The sequence below is a fragment of the Bison bison genome, unplaced genomic scaffold (genome assembly GCF_000754665.1).
Source record: "Bison bison bison isolate TAMUID 2011002044 unplaced genomic scaffold, Bison_UMD1.0 scf7180017864193, whole genome shotgun sequence".
Classification (NCBI taxonomy): Eukaryota; Metazoa; Chordata; class Mammalia; order Artiodactyla; family Bovidae; genus Bison; species Bison bison.
In genome coordinates this window covers 2361103-2384494 of record NW_011494765.1, presented here as the reverse complement: position 1 = coordinate 2384494, position 23392 = coordinate 2361103, and the positions used below count along the sequence as shown (strand labels likewise).

Sequence of the window (23392 nt, the reverse complement as noted above, 5' to 3'; positions counted from 1 at the left end):
GGCGAGGGTGGGGGCAGAGGCGGGCTCTTCGGCCTGGGAATCTGGAACCTGGGGTCCCGGAACTCCCCCCCTCCACCGCTCACCTGCGCGACCTTAGACAAGTCACTCCTCATTTCTGGGTCTCAGTTCCCCTGCTGTCAAGTGGGAGAGACATTGGGTCCCTCCTGGCTTTGACAGTCCACGTACGGGCGGGTCTGGGAGGAGCCTGAGTGAGTGGGATCGAAACTGCCGTGGCAGGTGGCTGGCCCCCGAGCATTTGGCAGTCGTCTTCCAACTTTGCCGTCCTTTTTCTCAGCGATTTTCTGAATGTGAATCAAGGCTCTGGGGTTCTGGCCAGGTAAATAGTGTGTGACTGTCAGAATCAACTGAAGTAAATACTGGCCCTGGGAAAACCTTAATCTCATTGAAGTTGTCGTGCTCAGGGCTCCCAAGGCGAAATGAGTTTACCCGCTTACTACAATGAGAGATTCTGTTCTTTGCGCCCTTTCTAAGTGAAACTCTCAGGCAAATCACAAATGCAAAGACCAGGGTGAGGGAGGGTAGACCACTGAGGATTATGGTAATGACAGGTTTTCTCTCCCCCCACCCCCCACCTTGATCCTTCCTGCCTCCTCTTCCACTCTGCCCGTCCCCCCAACATTTTGACCTTACACTTGAGAGGAAATATCCAATGCATTTTATCTTTGTCTTCATGCAGGACAGAAAGCTTTGACCTCCAAGCTGTTTTAAATCTAATAGATAAGCCAGGTGAGTAGGTGGTTTACAGACACTGAAGGCAAACTTTTGAAGAATTGCACAGACTTAAATGGATGCTCAGAAGTGGTAAGCAGTCATTTGTAGATCTTAGAGCTTCCTCATTAGAGGTCTTAGAGCAGAGCTTAGATATCCGCCAGAAAACATCAGAAGTTAAGATTGGAACCAGAATGTTAATGTTTCATGCATGATGGGAGGAAAAGATGTTTGAATCTGGTGTGTAGTATCATGGAACACATTGTACAAAAAAAGAAACTAACGAGGTAATTTTAATCACTCTTTAAGAAAACCACACAGCATTTCCAGGAAACATTTAAGGATGTTTCCTGATACAGTGCAGTTGGCTGGCTTTCCTGTTTTTTTTAGAAAAAAGTTGTCAACATTTTCTAGTGAACAGCTGATTCCACACCATCTTGGAACATCAGAACATTACATCTTTTCCCTGTATTGAGTTACATGTTTTTGTCTAAACTGTAGTCATACTTAATATTATTAGGGGAAGAATTCAAAAACATTATGTTAATGTTTCCCCTGGGAAATTTTGCTTAATGTGTTGTATGCCACAGCCAATGTGATGTAATTTAAAAAAAGAGTAAAGACTTGTGGGTTCCTGGGTTCCAAAGCACTGCACTTTAGCCACACAATCTTTGGCATATTACTTCACCTCCCTAAAACTGGATTTTCTTATCTGTATATGCATCTGTCACACCTGAGTGCTTTGTAAATGTTTAGTAATTGTGTCCTAGTAAGTGTGCATGTAAAATTATGAAACTTAATTTTGAAACCTAAAGCTTAACAAAGCAACCCAGATAGGAAATTTCTCTGATGTTTAATTTAGAGCTCTCTTTCATCTGATTTATAGATACTCCTGTGCCACAGACCTTTGGCCTTCATTTCAGTGGGAATGCAGCTAGTTTGGATAACTGGGCCTTTTTAGGCACCTGTCTCGGAATTCCTGGTTGCTGGCCTAACAATTGTTGTAGCGGTCAAGCACTGGTCATCAGTGTAGGAGAGCCACACAGCAAAATGTTTGCAAAACTGAAGAAGAAAATTGCAGAAGAGACTGCTGTCGCTCAGAGGCCAGGAGGTGCTACTAGGATCCCACGATCAGTGAGCAAAGAGTCCGTTGCCTCCATGGGAGCTGACTCAGGAGATGACTTTGTAAGTACCTTCTGTAGTTCTTAATATTTGGTACAGCCTCATTATATTTAAAAAATAGTATTTCACAGAATCATTCCGGTAAGTATTTTCTTTTAAAATTGCAAAGATGATTTGTAGTTTATATCTGATTCTTCTTACTCTGAGGTGCTTTTCTTTTTTTTTCGCGGGTCTCTTTCCATATTCTCTACTTTCTCCTCTTGTACTCTTTTTTCCATCTATATAAAACTTTGTGCATCATCTTCTGTATTCTGTTTCTCAGAGTACTTTGGCCTGTTGTCTCTGCACGTATATATACTTTACGTCATTGTTACTTAGTGAAGTCTGTGCATTTGGCATGGAATTAGCCAGGGAATTACCACTGTTTTTATGGGAAAATTGATGAAAAGATGGCACTGATGGCTGCACTTTGTCCCTTATTTGTAAAGTATCTTTGTAGTTGGAAAGATTTGAGAATGCTACTGTGTTAAGTAAGTATCATGCCTTGGGATTAAAATTGTGTCTGTGGCATATGACAGGATCTTCTTAAAGTCAGATAAGTTAAAAGAAGTTATTTATAAAGCTTGATATATGTGAAAGAATGTATATAATGTAAATATATTGTATAGGGCATAAAAATAAAATGAATGCTTTTTAAGTCTGTCACTTAGGCAGAGAGCTAGATTTTTGTCAATACTGTGTGTTCCTTCCTGGTTCCCTTCTCTTTCCTCCCCTTCAGATAACCCATCCTACAGTTTGTGTATATTGTTCCTTTGCTTTTTAAAATATCCTGCCAGATACATATATATTCATAAACAACCTGTTGCTTATTTTCAGACTTTGTAAGAACAATGCACTGCGCGTGGCTCATTTATTTTTACTGCTGTGTAACACCCTGGCATTTGAAAAAGGCCACAGTGGGTCTCTGTCTTTTACTGGTGATAGATACTTGAGTTGTTTCCATGGTCAGATGAGTCGACCTCCTCTCTTATACTACCTGTTCAGGTCAGATTACATGGCAGAAGCTATTAGGTTATTGGGGTGGAATAATAGATTACCAGATCTAAATTACTGGCTCCTGTATTGAAGAGGAAATGTAAATGCACATTTGAGCACCAGGCTGAAGGACGTAGTTTTAATGCTGAGTTCTCTGGCAGAGGTACTTGCCTTGGCATCATGCTGACTCGCTAAGTGAAGTCTCTCATCTCAAATGCATTCCAGATATAGAAATTGGCTTGAATCCAGGAAATACCTTGCTGTGTGACTTCTGAAGTTATCTGTTTGAATTTATTCAAATTCTGATTCTGATCCTCACTCCCTGTCTCCAGACCCTTGATTTCCATTACATATCTCTCTCCAACCAGGCACCTTTCCTCTGGTATTTCAAGTCCTGAATGTATTAACTTTATTTCCACCTTTGCACCTTTGTCCCCCAGGTCACCAGCAAGAAAGCTTGGCAACATTTTAGACTCTTCTTCACTTCTTGGTGTCTAGTCTGTCAGCAAGTATTTTGGTTTCCATCTCCTGTCTCAGACTTACCCTTTGTACTCCACTTACTAGTAGTCCATTTATTGTTGTTTAATTGCTAAGCCGTGTCTGACTCTTTGCAGTCCCATGGACTGTCGCCCACCAGGCTCCTCTGTCTGTGGGATTTCCCAGTCAAGAATACTGGAGTGGGTTGCCTCTATTAACTCCCCAAAACAGATCTGTTCATGTCTCTCTAATGCTTCAAACTTCTCTGTGGCTTCCCATCATCTTCAGGATGAAGTGCAAAGTCATTGTTATGTATAATGGTTAACCCCTGTGGTTGTGACACAGCTTACCCATCCACCTTATCTCACTCTACATTCCTACACCCTGTGCTCCCTCCATACTGAACTTACTGTACTTTATGGAACAGACAACTTTGCATCATGCCTACAAGTGTTCACATATGCTGTCTCCTCTCTGGAACTTCTCCTGTTCCCCTCCTCTCACTTCTGCATTTTTCTGGCAGATTTTGTTCATCCTGCAAGACTTGGCTCACATGTTGCTTCCAGGAAGCCCTTTTGACCTGACCTGCCCCCTCACCCCCTCTAACCTTCATCCCTCCTGGCTGTATCTGTCTCTTGACCCTCTCATCCTCTGTAATAGCACCTATTACACTGCATTGTTCCTGATGATTTGCTTCTTTGTCTCTTCCACTAAACTGGGAGCTGCTTGAGAGGCAATAGAGTAGTGGTTGGGAGCCCAGGTCAGGTTAGGGAGGCAGACCTGGGTTTGATGGCTCTTCCGTTATTGTGTAACCTTGGGTGAGTCTTTTTCACTTTCCTGTGCCTTAGTTTCCTCATCTATAAAATAAGAACAATACCCATCTTTATTAAAGTCTGTGTGTTGCAGAGTCGTGGGGGGAGGGTTCTCCCCTAAGTTCAGTTATTCATTAGAAGAGTTCACAGGACTCAGCATATAGTTTTATTCACTGCTGTCATTTATCACAGGGAAAACATTTATTACGAAGCATAATTAGCAAAGGGAGAATGTGCATGGGCAGAATCTGGAGGGAAGCAGGCACAGGCTTCCAGGAGTCCTTTCCAGGGGAGCTGCCTGGCGCACACTTGTTTCCCTCAGCAAGGAACTGTGACAGCACAGGAGAAGATGTTGTCTATCAGGGAAGCTCAGTAGAGACTCAGCGCTCAGGAATTTTACTGGAGGCTAGTCTTACAGGCACCTTCTGCCTAGCATTTACCACAATTCCAGACTTCTAGAAGGAAGACACGTGAAAGGGTTAATAGCCTCAGTAGGGAGGCCAGAGGTCCCCAAGTGGCAGGAGGAAATAAGCTACAAGTGGCAAACGTTTTTTTTTTCCTTTTTCTTTTCTCTTCTAATCCTGTGTCATCATGGCGACAGCTGGTTCTGCCTGAACTTAACTTTATCTCAAACCTTGAGCTAACCAATGCTTTTTTTCTCATGGAAATGTCTTTCTTAAGCCATGTTAATGAATTTTGTATTTGCTTGGAAATCTGCCTTTCTTCAAGATTCATATCCATTGTTTTATTGTGGGTGGGGGGGTGACTCACCTGTGCCAGTGCTATCTCAAAATGCATGTTGGAGTGAGGGGGTGAGGGGCCTGGTGCAACTCTGCAGCTTGCTAGCAGGTATATAACTTCATGCTGAAAACTAACAAGGGGGCACTCTTTCTGTTCCCTTCTGATGTCTATGTCAGAAGCTTTCTCTGTCTCTTTTTATACTTTAATAAAACTTTGCTGCACAAAAGCTCTGAGTGATCAAGCTTCGTCTTTGGTCCCAGATCAAATTCATCTCCTCTGGAGGCCATGAATCCCAGCGTCATTCACAGCTCGTAGCAGCAACCTTTCACGTGTTAGGCATAAATCACATTTTTTGTACAATTGGTTTAGGTACCATGAGCCATTCTTACCAGGAATGGTGAGAACCCTTGTAAAATCTAAGTTCCTGTGGGCTAGCCAGGGGGTCACCTTACAAGCCGGCTTTGCCAAGGACAGCAGTCTCAGGCCTACGACATGAGCTCTTTTCTGCACAGTGTGTGAAACACTTAGTAGTGCCTGGCTCTTAAGCACTTAGTAATTGGTAGTTGCTGCAGCTGCTGCTGCTTAGACAGGGACTCCTTTTCATCACTGTTCGCAGTGCGGACAACAATACTAAGAATAGGTGTCTCAGTGCCGATAATAATCATAGTTTCTACTGCTGTGTATTAAAGCTAATTATGTGCCAGGCTCTGTTTTAGACCTGACAAGTTTTGATTTGTTTACCTCCTCGTCACAGCTCTGTGATGCTGATTATGTCTGTTAACCACATTTTACATGTGAGGAAGCCAGTGCACAGAGAAGTTGACCAACTGGTCCAAGTTCTTATAGATTATAAGTGATGATGATGTAACTTTAGCCTGGGCCTGCCACCTCCTGAAACCCCCTTTAACCATTCCTGTGACTGGGTCTCCATAAATGTTGGATGAGTAAATGGGTAGATGGATAAATAAATATTTAAAATGAATTTTTGAACCACTCATTATTTTGCCAATAAATGGGGAAGACTGAGGACTGGATATTAGATACTATTATTTTTAATTTTGTTAGGTGTAATAATGGTATTGTGGCTATAAAGGAAAATGTTTTTATGTTTTATAAGTGTTTGTCAAAAGTGATTTATAGTACTATAATAAAATTTGATAAAACAAATATGTGAAAAATCAGCAGTTGTTAAAGTAAACCACTCTCCCTACTCTTATGTATTTTTAAAATTTTATAATCAAATGTAGGAAGATAAAGTGATTTATTTATTAGCAGTAGTAAACATTGCCCAAAGTAATAATAGTGCCCATATGTTTTAATAATCTAGATTATTGGGAAAATTTGATGTCTCATTAATATAATAATTAACTGAATATATATTTTCTGCTAAAGGTTTTGACGCATTTTAGAACCATAGATTGATATCCCTTTGTTTTATAGATGAAGATACTGAAACTTTATCAATGTCAGTGATAGATTCTTTTTTAAAATATTTGTTCATTTATGGCTGCATTGGTTCTCAGTTGTGTCATGCAAGGTCTTCGTTGTGGTGTTTGGGATCCTTCACTGTGGCACACAGGCGTAGTTGCCCTGGGGCATGTGGAATCTTAGTTCCTGGACCAGGGATCAAACCCACAGCCTCTGCATTGGAAGGCAGATTCTCAACCACTGGACCACCAGTAAAGTCCCAGTGACAGACCACCCAGCCTTCAATCCCTTGCTAAAGAACCTTCCTCCCTTTACCCCAGGATTTTACCTTTGGGAAAATAAAGTGATTTACTTTTTCATCTGAAAATATATTTTTTGTGTTATGTACTTGGTACAGTATGATCATTGGTAGCTCAGCTGGTAAAGAATCTGCCCACAGTTCAGGAGACCCCAGTTCGATTCCTGGGTCGGGAAGATAATGGATTTGTTTCCCACCAGGTATTCCAATACCATGTGCATACACACACACACACAATTTATCTATTTTGCATCTTATATCTCCTCACTTTATAGATGGAGAGACTGTTGCTTCTTCTTTATAGGTAGAGAAGCTTTTTAGTGATCACTTCAGGTAACCAAACCTGAAATAAGAGTTGTCGATTTCTGGTTATGTGGTCTCACGCTGCTAAAAATCCATATATGAATACAGCGTCTCTGTCTCAACAGGCTTCTGATGGAAGCAGCTCCAGAGAAGATCTTTCATCCCAGCTTTTGAGAAGGAATGAACAGATACGGAAATTAGAGGCCAGACTTTCTGGTATGTCCAGGAACTCATAAGAAGCAACCAAGGGAAAATTGCCTTGCACCTGACCCTCTCTCCCTATTAAAGAGCCACATAGCATAACCTTACAGTTATTCTAACATATTTTGATCTTCTTAGTCAAAAAGAAGCAACTTGTACCCCCTTTGTTTCCTTCTTTTGTTAGTGTATTGAATAGTGTAAATCCAAAACTGAAGTTTTAAAGTTAAAAAAAAAAAAAAACTTATGTTTTTCTGCTCCTGAGATTTCTAGCTGTGGATATAAATGTATTAAAAATTATATGTAGATTTAGCCATCTTTCTCCCATTGGCCAAGCTTGCTTCAGGTGGAAAGGGCTAGGGATAGCGTTTTCATGGTTTGGGCTATAAATACTGGATTCTTCAGCACCAGACACGGTTTGGTGCTCCATTGCCACTTGCTCAGATACATATCACCTGTGTAATATCATTCTGGGTCTTTGGGCTGCTCTTTAGTGGTATTTCAGACTTCAGTGCCTATATAGAAGCTGTAACTCTCATTATGTCTTTTGTGTGCAGTTTACAATGTACACAACTCCCATTATAGTCTTTGCCTGAGCAGGGCATGTCTTTGATAGAGTTGTGAGTTCTTACTTTGGTTTCTGCCAGTGGATACATTCTGAAAGCTTCAGCCTGTGAAGTGGTCAGTGGTTTCTGTGTTTGTTTTTGTCCCTTGGCCTTAGGCCCATTTGACTGGAATGAAAGCACCAGACTACAGAATTCACCAAGTTGTGTGTGAGATATTTGTGTGTGTCTAGTTATCAAGGCCCGTAGCATAACTCACAGCTACTAGACAGCCCATTATCTCATTTTGTTCTCACTCTAGCCTAACAAGACTTAGTGAGATTAAGGTCACACAGGTAGTAGGTGGTAAAGCTGGAATCCAAACCCAGATTTGCCTGATGCTAGAGTCCCTGCTTTTCACTACAGTCTGCTTGAAACTCAAGTGTCATTATCCTGTGACCTCTGCCTGTAAGCAGTATCAGTAACAGAGGTGAAATAACTTTACACTTGTTCAGTGTTGGGGAGAAAGCTGTAAGGTAATATGCATCTTCCCTAAATTGTTTGGGCTTGACTGATGTTAGAGAAGGGACAGGCAAGAAGACTGACAGTAATTAAGTGCATTTATGTTCTAGGCTCAGTATGAATAAGAAGAACCACCACAATAGCAGCTACCCTTTATTGAGCATTGTATCCCACTTGCCTAAAGCACTTAGTTTATTATCTAATTAAGGCAATAGAACATTTCATTTATTATCTAATACATCCTTTGTGGTAGATACAGTTAATACCATAATTTCATAAATGAAGAAACTAATACTTAGGATCAGTAATTTGCTTAAGGTCTCTCAGCTCGGGACTGACTCAGTTGGGGTTTGAACTAGAGCCTGTCTACTTTTCCACTATTCCATACTATCTTCTTTGGCTGTACTTTTCCACTATGCCATACTATCTTCTTTGGCTGCCCAGGTAATTAATTCTGACTTTCACCTTCAGTATGGCATAGGCCACTCAGTTCTGTGGCTGACTTGATTCTAGGGAGTTCAGTGCTTTGATTGCACAGGCACTGCTGTGGTGGGGGTTTTGCTGTTGTCCTGACCACTGTCACTCAGTCGTGTGGACTGTAAGTGAGCTGTTCAGTGAATTCCTTTGTCTGTCCTACTGCCAAGAATGGGAAGGACAGTGCAAACTGAGATTTGGATTTCAGTAATGACAGAATAGTGGTTTTTGTGGCAGGGCATTTGTGATGGCCAGACCAGGCCCAATTCTTGTTTTTTCTCCAGGCTAAACAAACCTGCCTGTCTGTAGTCAACATTTACACTGTGGGTAGTTTGTACTATACTTGTTTGCCTGTGTTGTTCATTGTTAATGGGAGGCTGTCTACCCAGCGCTCCTTAACAGGAATGGTTTTCAGGTTGAGAAAATCATCATCATTTTCATTCATTTTTTTTGTTGTTGTTTGTTTTGTTTAATTAACTTCCTTTCCTGATGTTTGTCCATGCCTGGTATGTGCGTCACACTCCTCACCCAAGACTATGCTGAACAGGTCCGCACCTTGCAGAAGATAAAAGAGAAGCTTGAAATTGCCTTAGAAAAACACCAGGATTGTACGTATTTTTTTTTCCTGCTTTTTTCAATTTTTCCAGGGTTTAGTTTTTTGAAACAAAACAGTAGTGTGTGGTTAACTTTGCCTTTCATCATAGCTCAAGTCTTTATTATATGAGTAGCATACTTCTTAATTGAGTTGATATAACATTTATTTGATAGTTATAAGCATATAATTCATACTTATGTTGTCTTACGGGCATGTTTCTTAGGAGAAGGATGTTATGTGTATCATCCAGTTAACTGGTTTATGGGCTGCCCTTAGATTTTAGGAAAATCTAGTGCCTGTCCATGGGCCTAGATTAAGAAACTTTGGTTCTAGCCATAGCTTCGTAGCTGCTATGTTCAATAACTGGGGGAAATCTCTGTCATCACTCCTCCAACAATGGACATACATTTTGTTTAGTTTATCCTAAGTTATATGTTTTCCTTTGGGTTCAATCCAAGAAAGATGCTAGTAGAAGTAGAAAGTTATTTTTTATGGGTATAATATATGCTAAAAAAATATTTTTTTAAGGAAAATAAAGTGAAAGAAAGGTTTGTTTTGCTTTGTTTTGACTTTTGTTTTAATTCTATTGAATAGTAGTAGCCATCACTTAGCAATAGCACTGGTATTTTCTGGCAGGCTACCTGACTCAGTGTTCTATCACTGTATCATTTTAAAAGTACCCTTTGACATCTTCCTACATGTGTATACTTGACTATAACAACAGCAACAACAGCGACCAACAGGAAATAAGCTAAAACAGAACTGAGGTTTATTACTAAGGCCAAAATCTTCTGGAAAAGTCAAGATGGGTCAGGTTTTTCCCAGTCTCACAATCCACTTTTGTGACCGTGGCCTTTTTGTTAGGTGACAGTTATAACCACATGGGCTATTTGTCATGCTGTTTCTGAAATATCTCCATATCTCAAATAGAGCCTCTTTATTAACAGCTTCCATGAGGAAATTCCAAGAGCAGAATGAGACGTTCCAGGCCAACAGAGCCAGGATGGCAGAAGGACTGGCTTTGGCGTTGGCCAGAAAGGACCAGGTATTTTACGCGCGGCACTGCCTGGAACTGGTGGGAAGTCTCACGTGGTGACGTGCTTTCAAAACTCATGCCATAAACCTGGTAGCAAATATTTACAATCTAGGAGAAAAGGGTTGTGCTATGTAAGTTCTTTGAGAGTTCGTTTGGCTGTAGGGTGGGAAATTATCCAGAAGCTTTATAGTTGTGATTGTGAAATGTGTCCATATATGAGAGTATCCTTTTCCAACTGTGTAGCTGTGTAAAATAGACAAGGAAAGGAAGTAGTGTGTCCATAATCTGGTGGTGAGCCCCAAGATAAGGGGAAAATAGTCTCTGCCCTCCAAAAACCTGTCTGAAAGCCTAGTCCCAAGCACTTACCTTGATATAGTGGAGAAGGTGCTGTTAAGCTAGCGGTCATCCATAATGTACATAGTTCTTACAACCTCTGTCCCAAGGTTCTTCATCCCCAACCAGCTAGACTGAGAGGAACTTCTGTAACCTCAATAGAACCATCCATTGAAAGATGCTGAATAAATGACAGTAGAAAAGGAAAATACTACTACTACTGGTTATTAATTATAAAGTTTATTTTGTTCAGTGGCATTTTAAATTTAAGATAAACATCAAATATTGTAATGATTGTGGAGAAGGAAATGGCAACCCACTCCTGTATTCTTGCCTGGAGAATCCCAGGGACAGGGAAGCCTGGTGGGCTGCCGTCTATGGGGTTGCACAGAGTCGGACACGACTGAAGCGACTTAGCATGCATGCATGCATTGGAAAAGGAAATAGCAACCCACTCCAGTATTCTTGCCTGGAGAATCCCAGGGACAGAGGAGCCTGGTGGGCTGCCGTCTATGGGATTGCACAGAGTCGGACACAACCGAAGCGACTTAGCATGCTTGCATTATAATGATAATTTTGATTTATTAAGACGGGGTCAATGTATTATATTACATTGCATTGAAGAAAACACATAATTTATTTCATCTTCAGTAAGTGGGGTGGTTGGTTGGCTTGTTTTACAGTGTGTAGTAGTCATCTCAGACATTAACCAGCTAGGAGAAAACATCATTCAGCAATACTTAGTGAATAACTGTGGTGTGAATGTAAATGAAGAAATAATCTAGCACTGGTGGACTTGATTGTAGGCAGTTAGGATACAGCCTTTTGTCCCAGTGGTTATTTTTTTCCCTCTTCTGTGATTGGTGAATAAGAGGCATAATCCTTTCTTCTTTAACTTTTACCAGATGGCAAGAAGGATATTGGTAAAAATTAAAATGAGAAGGAAAATAATGATCAGGGAGTCCTGAAGACTACCCTGTTCACCTCTTTTTCAGTAAATTAATTTTTAAGTATCAACTGCAGATTTACCAACTCAGCTGCTCCCTGCTACCAACTCCTAAGAAATAATAATAGTACTCAGAGACAGAGACTCAGAAAGAAGCTGAAAGCTGCATCAGAAGAGCTATATAGCTTTATGTGCTCTTGGTAGAAGTTTTCTGGCTTATATTTGTGCTCTAGAATTTTATATAAAATTCATTTTCTTCTCCTTTTAGGACTCTTGGCTTTCTTATTGTTAAGCCAACATCGTGGTTTTTTTAATGTGCTGTTTTGTTTGATTGATATGTTGCTTTGGGTGGAGTGGGAGGGTTATTTTGTTTTCTGAAAATCTTGATTTTATTGATACTCTTGCCTGGAAACTGTACTTCTTTATTGTTTTGTTTTAGGAATGGTCAGAAAAAGTGGATCAGCTTGAAAAGGTTAGTTCATCTTATTTTTGTCTCCTTGTGAATATTGGCCTCTTCTCTGGGGCTTGGAAAATGCTTTCTCCAGTACCTAGTACACTGGTACCACTTCTTGGCAGCAGGGTGCCAGGTGATTAGACACTGACTTGGAAAGCTCTTGTCTTCGTTTTTCTTGGTGGGTGTGCTGGATGTCTGTTGTTTGCCCCTCTTGGTGTACTCTCTACCCATCCCCTGCCTTTCTCTGTGTGTCTGAAGGCCCGTAGGGACTGCATCAGCAGGGCTCCATTGCCCTCTGGCTTGTAATTGAGGGCGCCAGTGGGGAACACCAAAAGAACTGGGTGGAAGAGTGTGATCAGAAGTTTATTCCCCCAGCCATCTCCACGTGAGGTCCCTTCTATTTGATTGCATCCCATGGCCAAAGGTCACAGCTTCAGTTTTACCTTTGGTTCACCCCCAGCTATGGTTTCTCTTTCTGTGTTTCTTGTCTCTTTCTTGTGTTTCTTGTCTATGCCTTTGCCCCCTTTATGCCCAATGCTTCTAGCACATTATCTCTTGTGGATTTTCTTACCCCACCCACAGCTTTGAAAAGTCTCTGTGAGACTCTTCAAAATCCCTAACTTGAGTCTGTTTCCTGCTAGAGCCCTGATCGACAGTGTTAACACTGGGAATACTTTTTGAGGATGCCTTGGGGAAGGAGGGCATTTCTGAAGGCTTAATGCTGAGCAGATAATAGAACTTCTTAGCTAGACATAGATGAGAAGAATTGATTATTCCAGCACCATGACACTGTGTAGGTGCCTTATGTAATGTGTTCCTGGCTCTGAGACATGAACAGGAAAATGAAATTTCACACCTACAATTAGAAACACATTTTAATTTAAAATAATCAATTGTCAGTTTGCTCAACCCAAATTATATGCTGCTTCCTAATTCATTCCGTCTTTTCATTGAGTACTGACTTACTCTTTATGATAGAAAATGATTTCTCAGATTGATATATTCAACTATAAAATATATTTACTGTTAATTTTATTAAAAGAATGAGTTTTATTATTGCACCATTCTTGGGATAAAACGCCAATTAAACCAGAAGTTTTCTTTGTGTGTTCTAAAGAAATCTGATTATACAAGCTATCAGAATGCCTTAACATATTTATGTAAGGGAAGAATTACAGAAAAGTCAAGCTATCTCCCAAAGAAACTTGTGCTTAAAAGAAATATGTATATATACACATACATACATATGTATAAACGTGGTGTTAATGATGGTCTTCTTAAATATAAAGGTATGGGTTAGGTTAAAGTTTTCTTGTCTTAAAAGAAGCTCTTAAGATTGTAGCAGTTAAATTCTCATTAAACTATTTTTTCATCTTTTAAAATTATGGTAAAGGGGGATGCATATAGGACTGAAGTAAATAAAATCTACTTCGATTTCCTGAGAGCTTTTTTCTCCCCACTCCCCCACTGCCACAGGAGATTTTAGACCAGGAAAGATCTTAGACCAGGAAAGAGTAATGAGACATCTATGTAGGTCTTTTAAGCCATAGTGATTTTTGGAAAAGTTATTTTTAGAGTGTTTTAATGTCTTTTCAATCAAGAATTGGAAACTGCAATAGCCAGAGTTTGTCCTGAAGAGAATTCATCTTAGGAAGCTATTCTTTAGTAAATTGTAACTTTCTAACACCAGTCATGTCTCGTTTTTGTTGACTTGCTATCTGAATGTACTAACTGAAACCAGTTCTACGTAAATGCATCTAATGTTTTAAGAGAATCAGTCTTATTCCAGTTATGCATGTTATTTACCCAGTTCAGTATGTCACTGAGATCGACTTGTCAAATGGATATCTGGAATTGCTAACCAAATGGAAGCACTTTTCAAATGTTAAGCTTTTGTAGCTCTTCTTCCTCTTTCCACAGCTATCATTTTTTTAAAAATCTATTTCTACCTTAAAAAATTTGTAGATGATTTTGTAAATAATTACCGTAAAGCTTCCCATTATCCATGTATTATTGCTACTGACAAGAAATTGCCTTAAGGTTTTCCATTGTTACGAATTCTGATTATATAATACAGATTTCTCATGTCCTGGTTGCCTGAGCTGATGTCTTCTTCTTCTGCATAGGATAAAAGGTTTCTGACAGCTCAGTTACAGGAAATGAAGAACCAGAGTTTGAATCTTTTCCAAAGAAGAGATGAAATGGATGAATTAGAGGGATTCCAGCAACAGGAACTGAGTAAAGTAAAGCACATGGTGCGCATTTTTGTCTTAGAAGCTACATCCTCAGATGATTAGTTACTCTGACTTTGCTAGTCATGACTCTAACTGCTGATAAATGTACCTTAGTTGTCTTTGATATTTATCATATTTGTATGTCTTTCAATTTATTAAAATGGAGAAGTTCTGTTTGATATGTCTTTCCTTTTTCTTTTTAAACTACTGGGCCTATAAGATCCCTTCTAAGCTCACAAAAATGTTATAAAAACTTGCCTTACTGGTCCAGATTTTTTTTAATTTCAATTTTTATTTATTTATTTGGCCGCGCTGGGTCTTAGCTGTGGCTTGTGAACTCTTAGTTGCTTCATGTGGGGTCTAATTCCCTGACCAAGGATCGAACCTGGACGCCCTGTATAGGAAGCGCAGTCTTAGCCTCTGGACCACCAGGGAAGTCCGTGGTCCAGATTTTTTTTGCAAGGGTATTTCTTAGTAGTAGCCCAGTGAAACTTTGTGTCTTTGTATCAGCTTTTAAAAAAAGAAGAAAGCTTGGGGAAAATGGAGCAAGAATTGGAGGCACGAACCAGAGAACTTAGTCGCACCCAGGAGGAATTGGTGACTTCCAGTCAGATTTCGTTAGACTTAAGCCAGAAGCTGGAAGAACTGCAGAGACACTACTCAGCGCTGGAAGAGCAGAGGTTCTTGCTTGGTCTGTGGGGCCCATGGGAAGCGGTGTTAGTGTAGCTCTGGCTTGAGCCTACCTATCTTTCCCCATTGCTCACTGTGGCACTTTCTGATCTTAGTTCCTACAAAGTCTTCTGGATTTGTCCGTTCCCAAACCCTCACTCCTCTAACCTGTTGAGCTCAGAACACCTCCAACCCTGCCAAGCAATTTAGATTGTTTTAGTTGCTAAACTGTTGAGTAGCTAAAGGCAGATCAGGATTTCTTGTTCAAACCTGGGTGGAATTTTTCTCTTGGGACTTCTGCTTCAGAGAGAGTCAGGGAGTCTTATCCATGGATAATCTTCACATGGCTAATGTTTGCAGCCCTGACATGTAAAGAACCATGTGTATTTTTCCTGTGGAAGAATGTGTCTTAGATGGGGTATTCAAATTTGTTCATTATCTGCTTTCTTTCAATGAAGAGATCATGTGACAGCTTCGAAAACAGGTGCAGAAAATAAGATCACAGTCCTGGAGCAAAAGGAACAGGAGCTCCAAGCATTCATTCAGCAACTTTCCATTGATTTGCAAAAGGTAAGAAGAGTACTAGGAATGGACCCAAGTTCCTAGGATTCATGAATGGGGTAAAAACTAAACCTGAAAAAATTTCTGTATCAGAGTATCTGGTGAAACTTCTGTTTCTCGTGCAGCCCACAATGCCCTAGTTCCTGGTGTAACAAGTCTGCCTCCACATGGGCTTAGTTGCCTCACAACAAGGAGCACCCGATAAATAGGTCTTATGTAAATGAATGACTGTGATACAAGTTTCATCTCCACATCAAACAAAAATCTAGATACCTATAGTGTTTTGTCTCAGAAGCTTACTGTTTCCTTATAGAACTCAAAACTTTCTGTTTGACAAGAAAAAAATTCACATCTCAAGAAGTCCCAAATAAGTGAATTAGATTTTTCAAATGCAGGATGTGTGCCATAGGGAGAGTGCATTTCCAGTGCAGTAATCAAGGAATTTTTCCTGGAGTAATTGGAATTTCAAGGATGGGTAGGACAGCCCGAAAGCAAAAAAGACAGAAGGGTACAGAATACATTTGGGACTTTGAGGGTGGAGAGGATAACAGACATAAAGCTTTGGGGTTTGTGGGACTGTTTGATATCAATTAGAACCATCCACTCATTTCATAATTGGAAAAACTAACTTTCCAGACTCTGGTCCCACTAAGTTACCTCATTCATTCTAAAACTATAATTTGAGCTTTATTATGTGTCAAGCACTGTGCTCTGTGCTAGATGTTATAAATACTAGGCTGAGCAAAACAGATATCAATCACCCTTGCCCTTGCAGAACTTAGTCTAGAGGAGCAGTGAGACATTAATCAATAATCACATGGATAATTGCAAACTATGATGCATGCTCTGACGGAAAACTGCAGGATGCTGTGAGATCTTTTAAGAGGGCATCAAATCAAGTCTAGTGTTGAAGTCACAGAACACTTCCTTTGAGGAAGTAATGCTTGAACTGAGATGAACTGCTGAAGCAGGTAGGCGGAGTGGTGGGGGGTGGTGATGGCAGAGAATTTTAAATAGAGAATAGCACAAACCATAAACCCAGACATTTGGAGGCAGCAAAATGAGTGACACCTTCAAGGAAGTGGAAGAAGGCTGGAAGGGGCACACAGTAAGGGACGGAGTTGCATGGCTGTTAGAGGAAACACTGAAAGGGTTTCCAGCTGGAAGCTCTTGCATTGTCCAGGCATAACATGGTGGCTTTGACAAGAGTGGGCGGTGGAAATAATGGGAGAGAAGACAAACATAAGAAATAGTGAAGAGACGGACCTACTTGGTATGTGGTAAATACAGGAGAAGAGCGAGAGTAAAGGAGGTGTTAGGGGTGATTATTGGGTTTCTAGCCTAATCAGCTCAGAGAAGGCAATGGCACCCCACTCCAGTACTCCTGCCTGGAAAATCCCATGGACGGAGGAGCCTGGTAGGCTGCAGTCCATGGGGTTACTAAGAGTCGGGCACGGCTGAGCGACTTCACTTTCGCTTTTCACTTTCATGCATTGGAGAAGGAAATGGCAACCCACTCCAGTGTTCTTGCCTGGAGAATCCCAGGGACGGCGGAGCCTGGTGGGCTGCTATCTGTGGGGTCACACAGAGTCGGACACGACTGAAGTGACTTAGCAGCAGCAGCAGCAGCCTAATCAGCTAAGTGGCCAATGTTGTCAGTCATCAGGCTAAGAGAGCACTAGAGGAAGGGCAGTTTTCTCATGAAAATGAGTTTAGAGTCAGCTTCTGCGTTGTCCTTGTTAACACTGAGTAGGTACAAAATAGTATTTATGACACGTAAGTAAGATCAAAAGCGTAACAAGCTAATGAACCCCCACACAGCTACTATTCCCGCCTGCCATGTTAAGAAAAGGAATGTTTACCTTTGAGATGCTCAGTGTGCCCTTTCTATTCTATCCCATTTCTTTCTTAAGTCAGAAATTACATTGCTTTATAATTTTATCCCTAAACATCATCTTCTTTCCTGTATCATGCTTGTTGTTCAGTCACCAAGTCATGTCCAACTCTTTGCAACCCCATGGACTGCAGCTCACCAGGCTTAAATGAAATGCTGTAGGTATTTTTCTAAAACTAGCTTTCTGTGCTCAAGATTATATTTCTGAGACACATTCATATGGACACATGCCGCTATAATTTAATCTTCTCTCAACTGTATAGTATGAAATTACTAGAGTTTATTTATCCGTTCTATTGACAGTGAACATTTTTTCTGCTTCTTTACTTTTGCAAACAAGGCTGTTGTGAACTTTTGTCTGCCTCTGAAAGAGTTAACTCTGGGGCCTTCCCTAGTAGTCCAGTGGCTAAGACTCCACGATCCCAATGCTGGGGGCCCAGGTTTAATCCCTGGTCAGGAAACTGGATCCCACATGCCACAACTAAGACCTGACACAGCCAAATAAATTTTAAAAAAATGTTTTTAAGAGTTAACTCTGGGGTCTATTTGAGATGTGAAAAGTTTGGGTCAAAAGATTTGTGCTTTTCCACTCTATTAGATAATGCCCAGTTTTTTCCATAGTAGTGGTAGTTATTTACAAACTTGTACCAATGGAGTATGAAAATTTGGGTTGCTCTGCTTCCTTGACAAGGTGGGATATGGTCAGTCTTTTAATTTTTGCCAGTCTGGTGAACATGAAATGCATCTTCAGATTTTCTTACCATGATTTTTTTTTTGGCCACACTGTACGTCTTATAGGATCTTAGTTCAGGATTGAACCCAGGCCCTCATCAGTGAAAGCAAGGAGTCCTCACCACTGGACCGCCAGAGAATTCCCTCTCACCATGATTTTAATTTGCTTTTCTCAGATTATTAATAAAGTTGAGCATCTTTTTATGTGTTTATCTCTCGTTTAACTGTCTATCTAGGTGCTGGTTCAAATCTTTTGCCCATTTTCCATTGCATTTATGTTTTTCTCTCATTAATTGTTGGAATTCTTTATATATATACTGGCTACCATGCTCCTTTGTTAGTTGTACGGGTTGCAAATATCTTCTTCCAGTTTGGAGCTTGTCATCGTACTCTGCAGCTTCTTCTGTTGAATATAAGCTTTTCATTTTACTATAGTTGAATTTATTGTTTACCTTTAAGTTTATACTTTTGTCTTTTTAAAAAAATCTAAAAAAAAGAATCTTTCCTCACTCAAAATCATAACATTATTCTCCTGTATTATTTTCTGAAAGTTTTATAGTTTTGACTATGTTTCTAGGTCTTTAACATGCCTGAAATGTGGTTTTCTGTGAGAAAGGGAGCCGTGTCATTTTTTTTTTAATTGTTTCAGTACCATTTATTGAAAAATCTGTTTTCTCACTGATCTGAAATGCCAGCTTTATCACAATTCAGTTTTGCATTTGTATAAAGAAAGCTGAGTGCCAAAGAATTGATGCTTTTGAACTGTGGTGTTGGAGAAGACTCTTGAGAGTCCCTTGGACTGCAAGGAGATCCCACCAGTCCATCCTAAAGGAAATCAGTCCTGAATATTCACTGGAATGACTGATGCTGAAGCTGAAACTCTAGTACTTTAGCCACCTGATGCAAGAACTGACTCATTGGAAAAGATTCTGATGCTGGGAAAGATTGAAGGTGGGAGGAGAAGGAGACGACAAGAGGATGAGATGGTTGGATTGCATCACCAACTCAATGGACATGAGTTTGAGCAAGTTCCGGGAGCTGGTGATGGACAGGGAAGCCTGGCATGCTGCAGTCCATGGCATCACAAACAGTCAGACATGACTGAGCAATTGAACTGAACTAACTGAACCATATATCCTGCCATCTTGATATACTCACTTTTAAGTTCCAGGGTTTTTGTTGTTGTTGTTGATTCATGTGGATTTCCTACACAGATGATCATATCATCTGCAGACAAAAGCAGCTTTATGTTTTCCTTCCTTATCTCCGTTCCTTTTATTTCTTTTTCTTGCCTCATTGCATTAGCAAAGACTTCCAGATGATGTTAAAAAGAAGTGGGAAGAGGGGACATCCTATCTTTGTATCTGATCTTAGTGGGAAACCTTTGAGTTTCTCACCATTAAGTGCGGTGTTAGCTGTAGCACATTAAGTGCTGAGGGCTTGAAGTAGCACATCCAGAGGTGGGGAATCATTCCATGTGGGATATAGTGCACAAGAAAACTAACTGGAAATTGGCAACTGATTCTTTCTTCTGTCCCTGACTCTGCCCTACACAGTGACTTATATGAGACTTATTTGGTCTTTTGGTTTTTACTAGAAGGGGTCAGCTATATCTCTCAAGTTCATATTGATGTGTAGTGGACGTAGTACAGGCTTTGGATTAGGAAGGCTTGGGTTTTGAATCCTTGTTCTGTCAGCACGGTGTGTGCTATTGGGCTAGTTCCTAAACTTCAGTTTCCCTGTAAATGGTCAAGTAAAGGGTGATTGTAAGGACTAGAGGAGTGGAAAGTGCTTGCACATGCTCTGCAAACTGTAGTTGCTCCTGCACCATACTGTTTCTTACTCCTGTTGTCAACATTAGAAGGAAGAGACCCGTTAAAGATAGGTCAGCCTGACCAAAACTGCATTTCTTCCTATCACTCCCTCTTACCTGTGTTTTCTCTGCCTTGCATAATATTACCATTCAACCAGGCATCTGAGCCACAGACTTGGGAGTTGTCTTCGCTTCTTTCTTCCTCCACCCAGCCTCCTGGTCATGTTGAACTTGTCTCTTTACTCCTTTACACATACTGCCTTTTACACAGAAAGCTTGTTCCTCTTCCCCACCTTCCACCTGGACTTGCCTGCTTAGGAGGCCTGATGAGATTGCTGGGTTAATCCCTTCTGCCTCTGATGTCTCATGGCACCTTATATGTCCCTCTGTTGCAGCATGATTGTATTGTTTTATAATTAATTACGTGTATATCTCTGCCACCAGCCTCCATGCTTCTTTGGGTCAGTAGCTGTAGCTGATTATATCCCTGGGAGACAGCACAAAGAGTATAGGCTTGATGAAAGTTTATCGAATTATGCAGTCTTGAAACCGTTCTTCAAACTTCTGCTCTACTATATATGTTGTTGCCCCTGTGAGAAATCAGAATGGCAGAAGCTTCTTTCTAAAACCTTGTACCCAAGTAGCTGCATCTTATTCTGAGGAGAGAATTGGCTGAGTTGCAGTCTAAAGTTTGTGGCTTGAGTTGGAGCAGCAGAGCATAAAGTGAGGGAATTTGAGGAAGTGAATTATATATGAGGAGGATCTAGTCTTCACAATGAAATGTTGATGCTGTACGACCTTATTTTGGAGTGAAGAATGGGCATCTTCAGTGAACGTAAGGACCAGTGAGGAGCTAAGAAATGATACAGTGAAAGCTTCCTGGATCCTCAGTTTTGATGTTGTGCAGCATCGAAGATGGGCAGTAGTGAAGGGACAAAGTTAGTCCCAGCCAGCACCGCCATCACTGCCATCATTGCTGAAGAGGTAGACTGCAATAAATACGTGGGCAGCTGTGTTCCTGGGCCATGGTGTAAGGTGCTGCTGTGTGTGGTTCACCTGTGATTCCTGTGTTGTGAGCCAGGGTGAATACCACCAGTTGTTTCAATTCTCTCTTCAACCTGAAGGCAGCTACATTGTCATTATAAGGCTTCATCTAGCCCCCTGTTTCCAAGCATATTCTTCTGTAGGTCATTATAGGATTGGCTGGGAGCTTGAGTGGAATTACCTCCGCTGGTTCTTGGCATCTGGTATAAAGTTGTAGGTCCTGTTGGACTCTAGATTAGTAGAGTTAAATCTATGCTTGATGGGAGTGGGAGGAGCATTCCTTTAGCTGGTAGATCATGACAATACAAAGGTTATCTTAGGAGGAACATCTTTGCAGCGTCCTGGCTAGATTCCACAGAGGCAATAGCATCCTTCCTTCCCAGTCGTCAGTTGCTTAAATTGGGAGCATTTGCTGCTTACTGCACTAGGCCTGAAACAGATACCCAAGTGGTGTTGGGTTCTGATCTTGTATCTTTTCTGTTCCATTTTCAGGGAAGGTTTCTTGGCTGTATGTTCTCCTAGAATGCAGTTGGAAACAGGATTTCAGAGAAACATGATGATTCTAGAGGAGGTGGTTAGGGAGGGAGAGTGAGTGTAACATAATCTCTGCTTTCACCTGCAGGTCACTGCTGAAACTCAAGAGAAAGAAAAACTCATCACACATTTGCAGGAGAAGGTTGCATCCCTGGAGAAGAGACTAGAGCAGAATCTCTCAGGAGAAGAACATGTGCAGGAACTTCTGAAAGAGGTAACTAGTCTGGAGTAAACCTCAAACTTAAATCCCCCACCCCAACCCAGATAAGTCAAATGCCACTGTCTGAATGACTCCACCCTGAAAAATACTGCCTACAGAATTAAGTTCAAGCTTCCTTCTATAACATAAAAGGCTTTTCTCATGATCTGGCCCTTTGCTTAACTTTCCAGTCTTGTTTCATGACCTGAACCCGTCATCACTGTGACTTTCAAGAAGCTGTAGTTCCCCAGATGTCCCCTGCTGTTTCACACCTCTAGTGTCTTACCTAGAGCCAGACATCCTGGCTGGTTCACCTAGAGCCAGACTCACCTAGAGCCAGACATCCTGCAGTCCGAAGTCAACTGGGCCTTAGGAAGCGTCACTATGAACAAAGCTAGTGGAGGTGATGGAATTCCAGCTGAGCTGTTTCAAGTCCTAAAAGATTATGCTGTGAAAGTGCTGCACTCAGTTCAGTTCAGTTTAGTCTCTCAGTCGTGTCCGACTCTTTGTGACCCCATGGACTGCAGCATGCCAGGCTTCCCTGTCCATCACCAACTTCTGGGGCTTGCCCAAATTCATATCCAAGTCGGTGATGCCATCCAACCATTTCATCCTCTTCGTTGTCCCCTTCTCCTGCCTTCAATCATTCCCAGCATCAGGGTCTTTTCCAGTGAGTCAGTTCTTCACATCAGGTGGCCAAAATACTGGAGTTTCAGCTTCAGCATCAGTCCTTCCAATGAATATTCAGGACTGATTTCCTTTAGGATTGACTGGTTTCATCCCCTTGCAGTCCAAGGGACTCTGAAGAGTCTTCCAACACCACAGTTCAAAAACATCAATTCTTCGGTGCTCAGCTTACTTTATAGTCCAGCTCTCAACATCCATACATGACCATTGGAAAAACCATAGCTTTATTGGCAAAGTAATTTCTCTGCTTTTCAATATGCTGTCTAGGTTGGTCAAAGCTTTTCTTCCAAAAGGCAAGCATCTTTAAATTTCTTGGCTGCAGTCACCATCTGCAGTGATTTTGGGGTGCAAGAAAATAAAGTCTGTCACTGTTACCATTGTTTCCCCATCTATTTGCCATCAAGTAATGGGACCAGATGCCATGATCTTAGTTTTCTGAATGTTAAGTTTTAAGCCTACTTTTTCACTGTCCTCTTTCACTTTCATCAGGAGGCTCTTTAGTTCTCCTTCACTTTCTGCCATAAGGGTGGTGTCATCTGCATATCTGAGGTTATTGATAATTCTTCAGGCAATCTTGATTCCAGCTTGTGGTTCATCCATCCCAGCATTTCGCATGATGTACTCTGCATATAAGTTAAATAAGCAGGGTGATAGTATGCAGCCCTGATGTACTCCTTTCCCAATTTGGAACCAGTCTGTTGTTCCATGTCCAGTTCTAACTAGTGCTTCTTGACCTGCAAACAGATTTCTCAGGAGGCAGGTAAGGTGGTCTGGTATTTCCATATCTTGAAGAACTTTCCACGGTTTGTTATGATCCACAGAGTCAAAGGCTTTGGCATAGTCAATAAAGCAGAAGTAGATGTTTTTCTGGAATTCTCTTGCTTTTTCGATGATCCAGTGGATGTTGGCAATTTGATCTCTGGTTCCTCTGCCTTTTCTAAAACCAGCTTGAACATCTGGAAGTTCACGGTTCATATACT

General features: G+C 41.0%; 1 protein-coding gene across 5 annotated transcripts in view; it reads left to right on the top strand.

Annotated features, from left to right (window-relative positions):
- The first annotated feature begins 6 nt into the window (after nucleotides 1-6).
- GOLGA1 (golgin A1) overlaps nucleotides 7-23392 on the top strand; it is a 44796-nt gene continuing 21410 nt past the window's right edge. For 3 of the 5 annotated variants that reach the window (XM_010844048.1, XM_010844047.1, XM_010844045.1), the window contains exons 1-10: nucleotides 7-822; nucleotides 1616-1914; nucleotides 7071-7161; nucleotides 9215-9289; nucleotides 10224-10321; nucleotides 12031-12063; nucleotides 14172-14300; nucleotides 14790-14959; nucleotides 15407-15518; nucleotides 21615-21740. In XM_010844048.1, coding sequence (XP_010842350.1) covers nucleotides 810-822; nucleotides 1616-1914; nucleotides 7071-7161; nucleotides 9215-9289; nucleotides 10224-10321; nucleotides 12031-12063; nucleotides 14172-14300; nucleotides 14790-14959; nucleotides 15407-15518; nucleotides 21615-21740 — 1146 coding nt within the window. In that variant the 5' untranslated portion in view covers nucleotides 7-809. The remainder of the gene's footprint in view (nucleotides 823-1615; nucleotides 1915-7070; nucleotides 7162-9214; nucleotides 9290-10223; nucleotides 10322-12030; nucleotides 12064-14171; nucleotides 14301-14789; nucleotides 14960-15406; nucleotides 15519-21614; nucleotides 21741-23392) is intronic. The other 2 variants (XM_010844050.1, XM_010844046.1) reach the window with 2 other exon arrangements.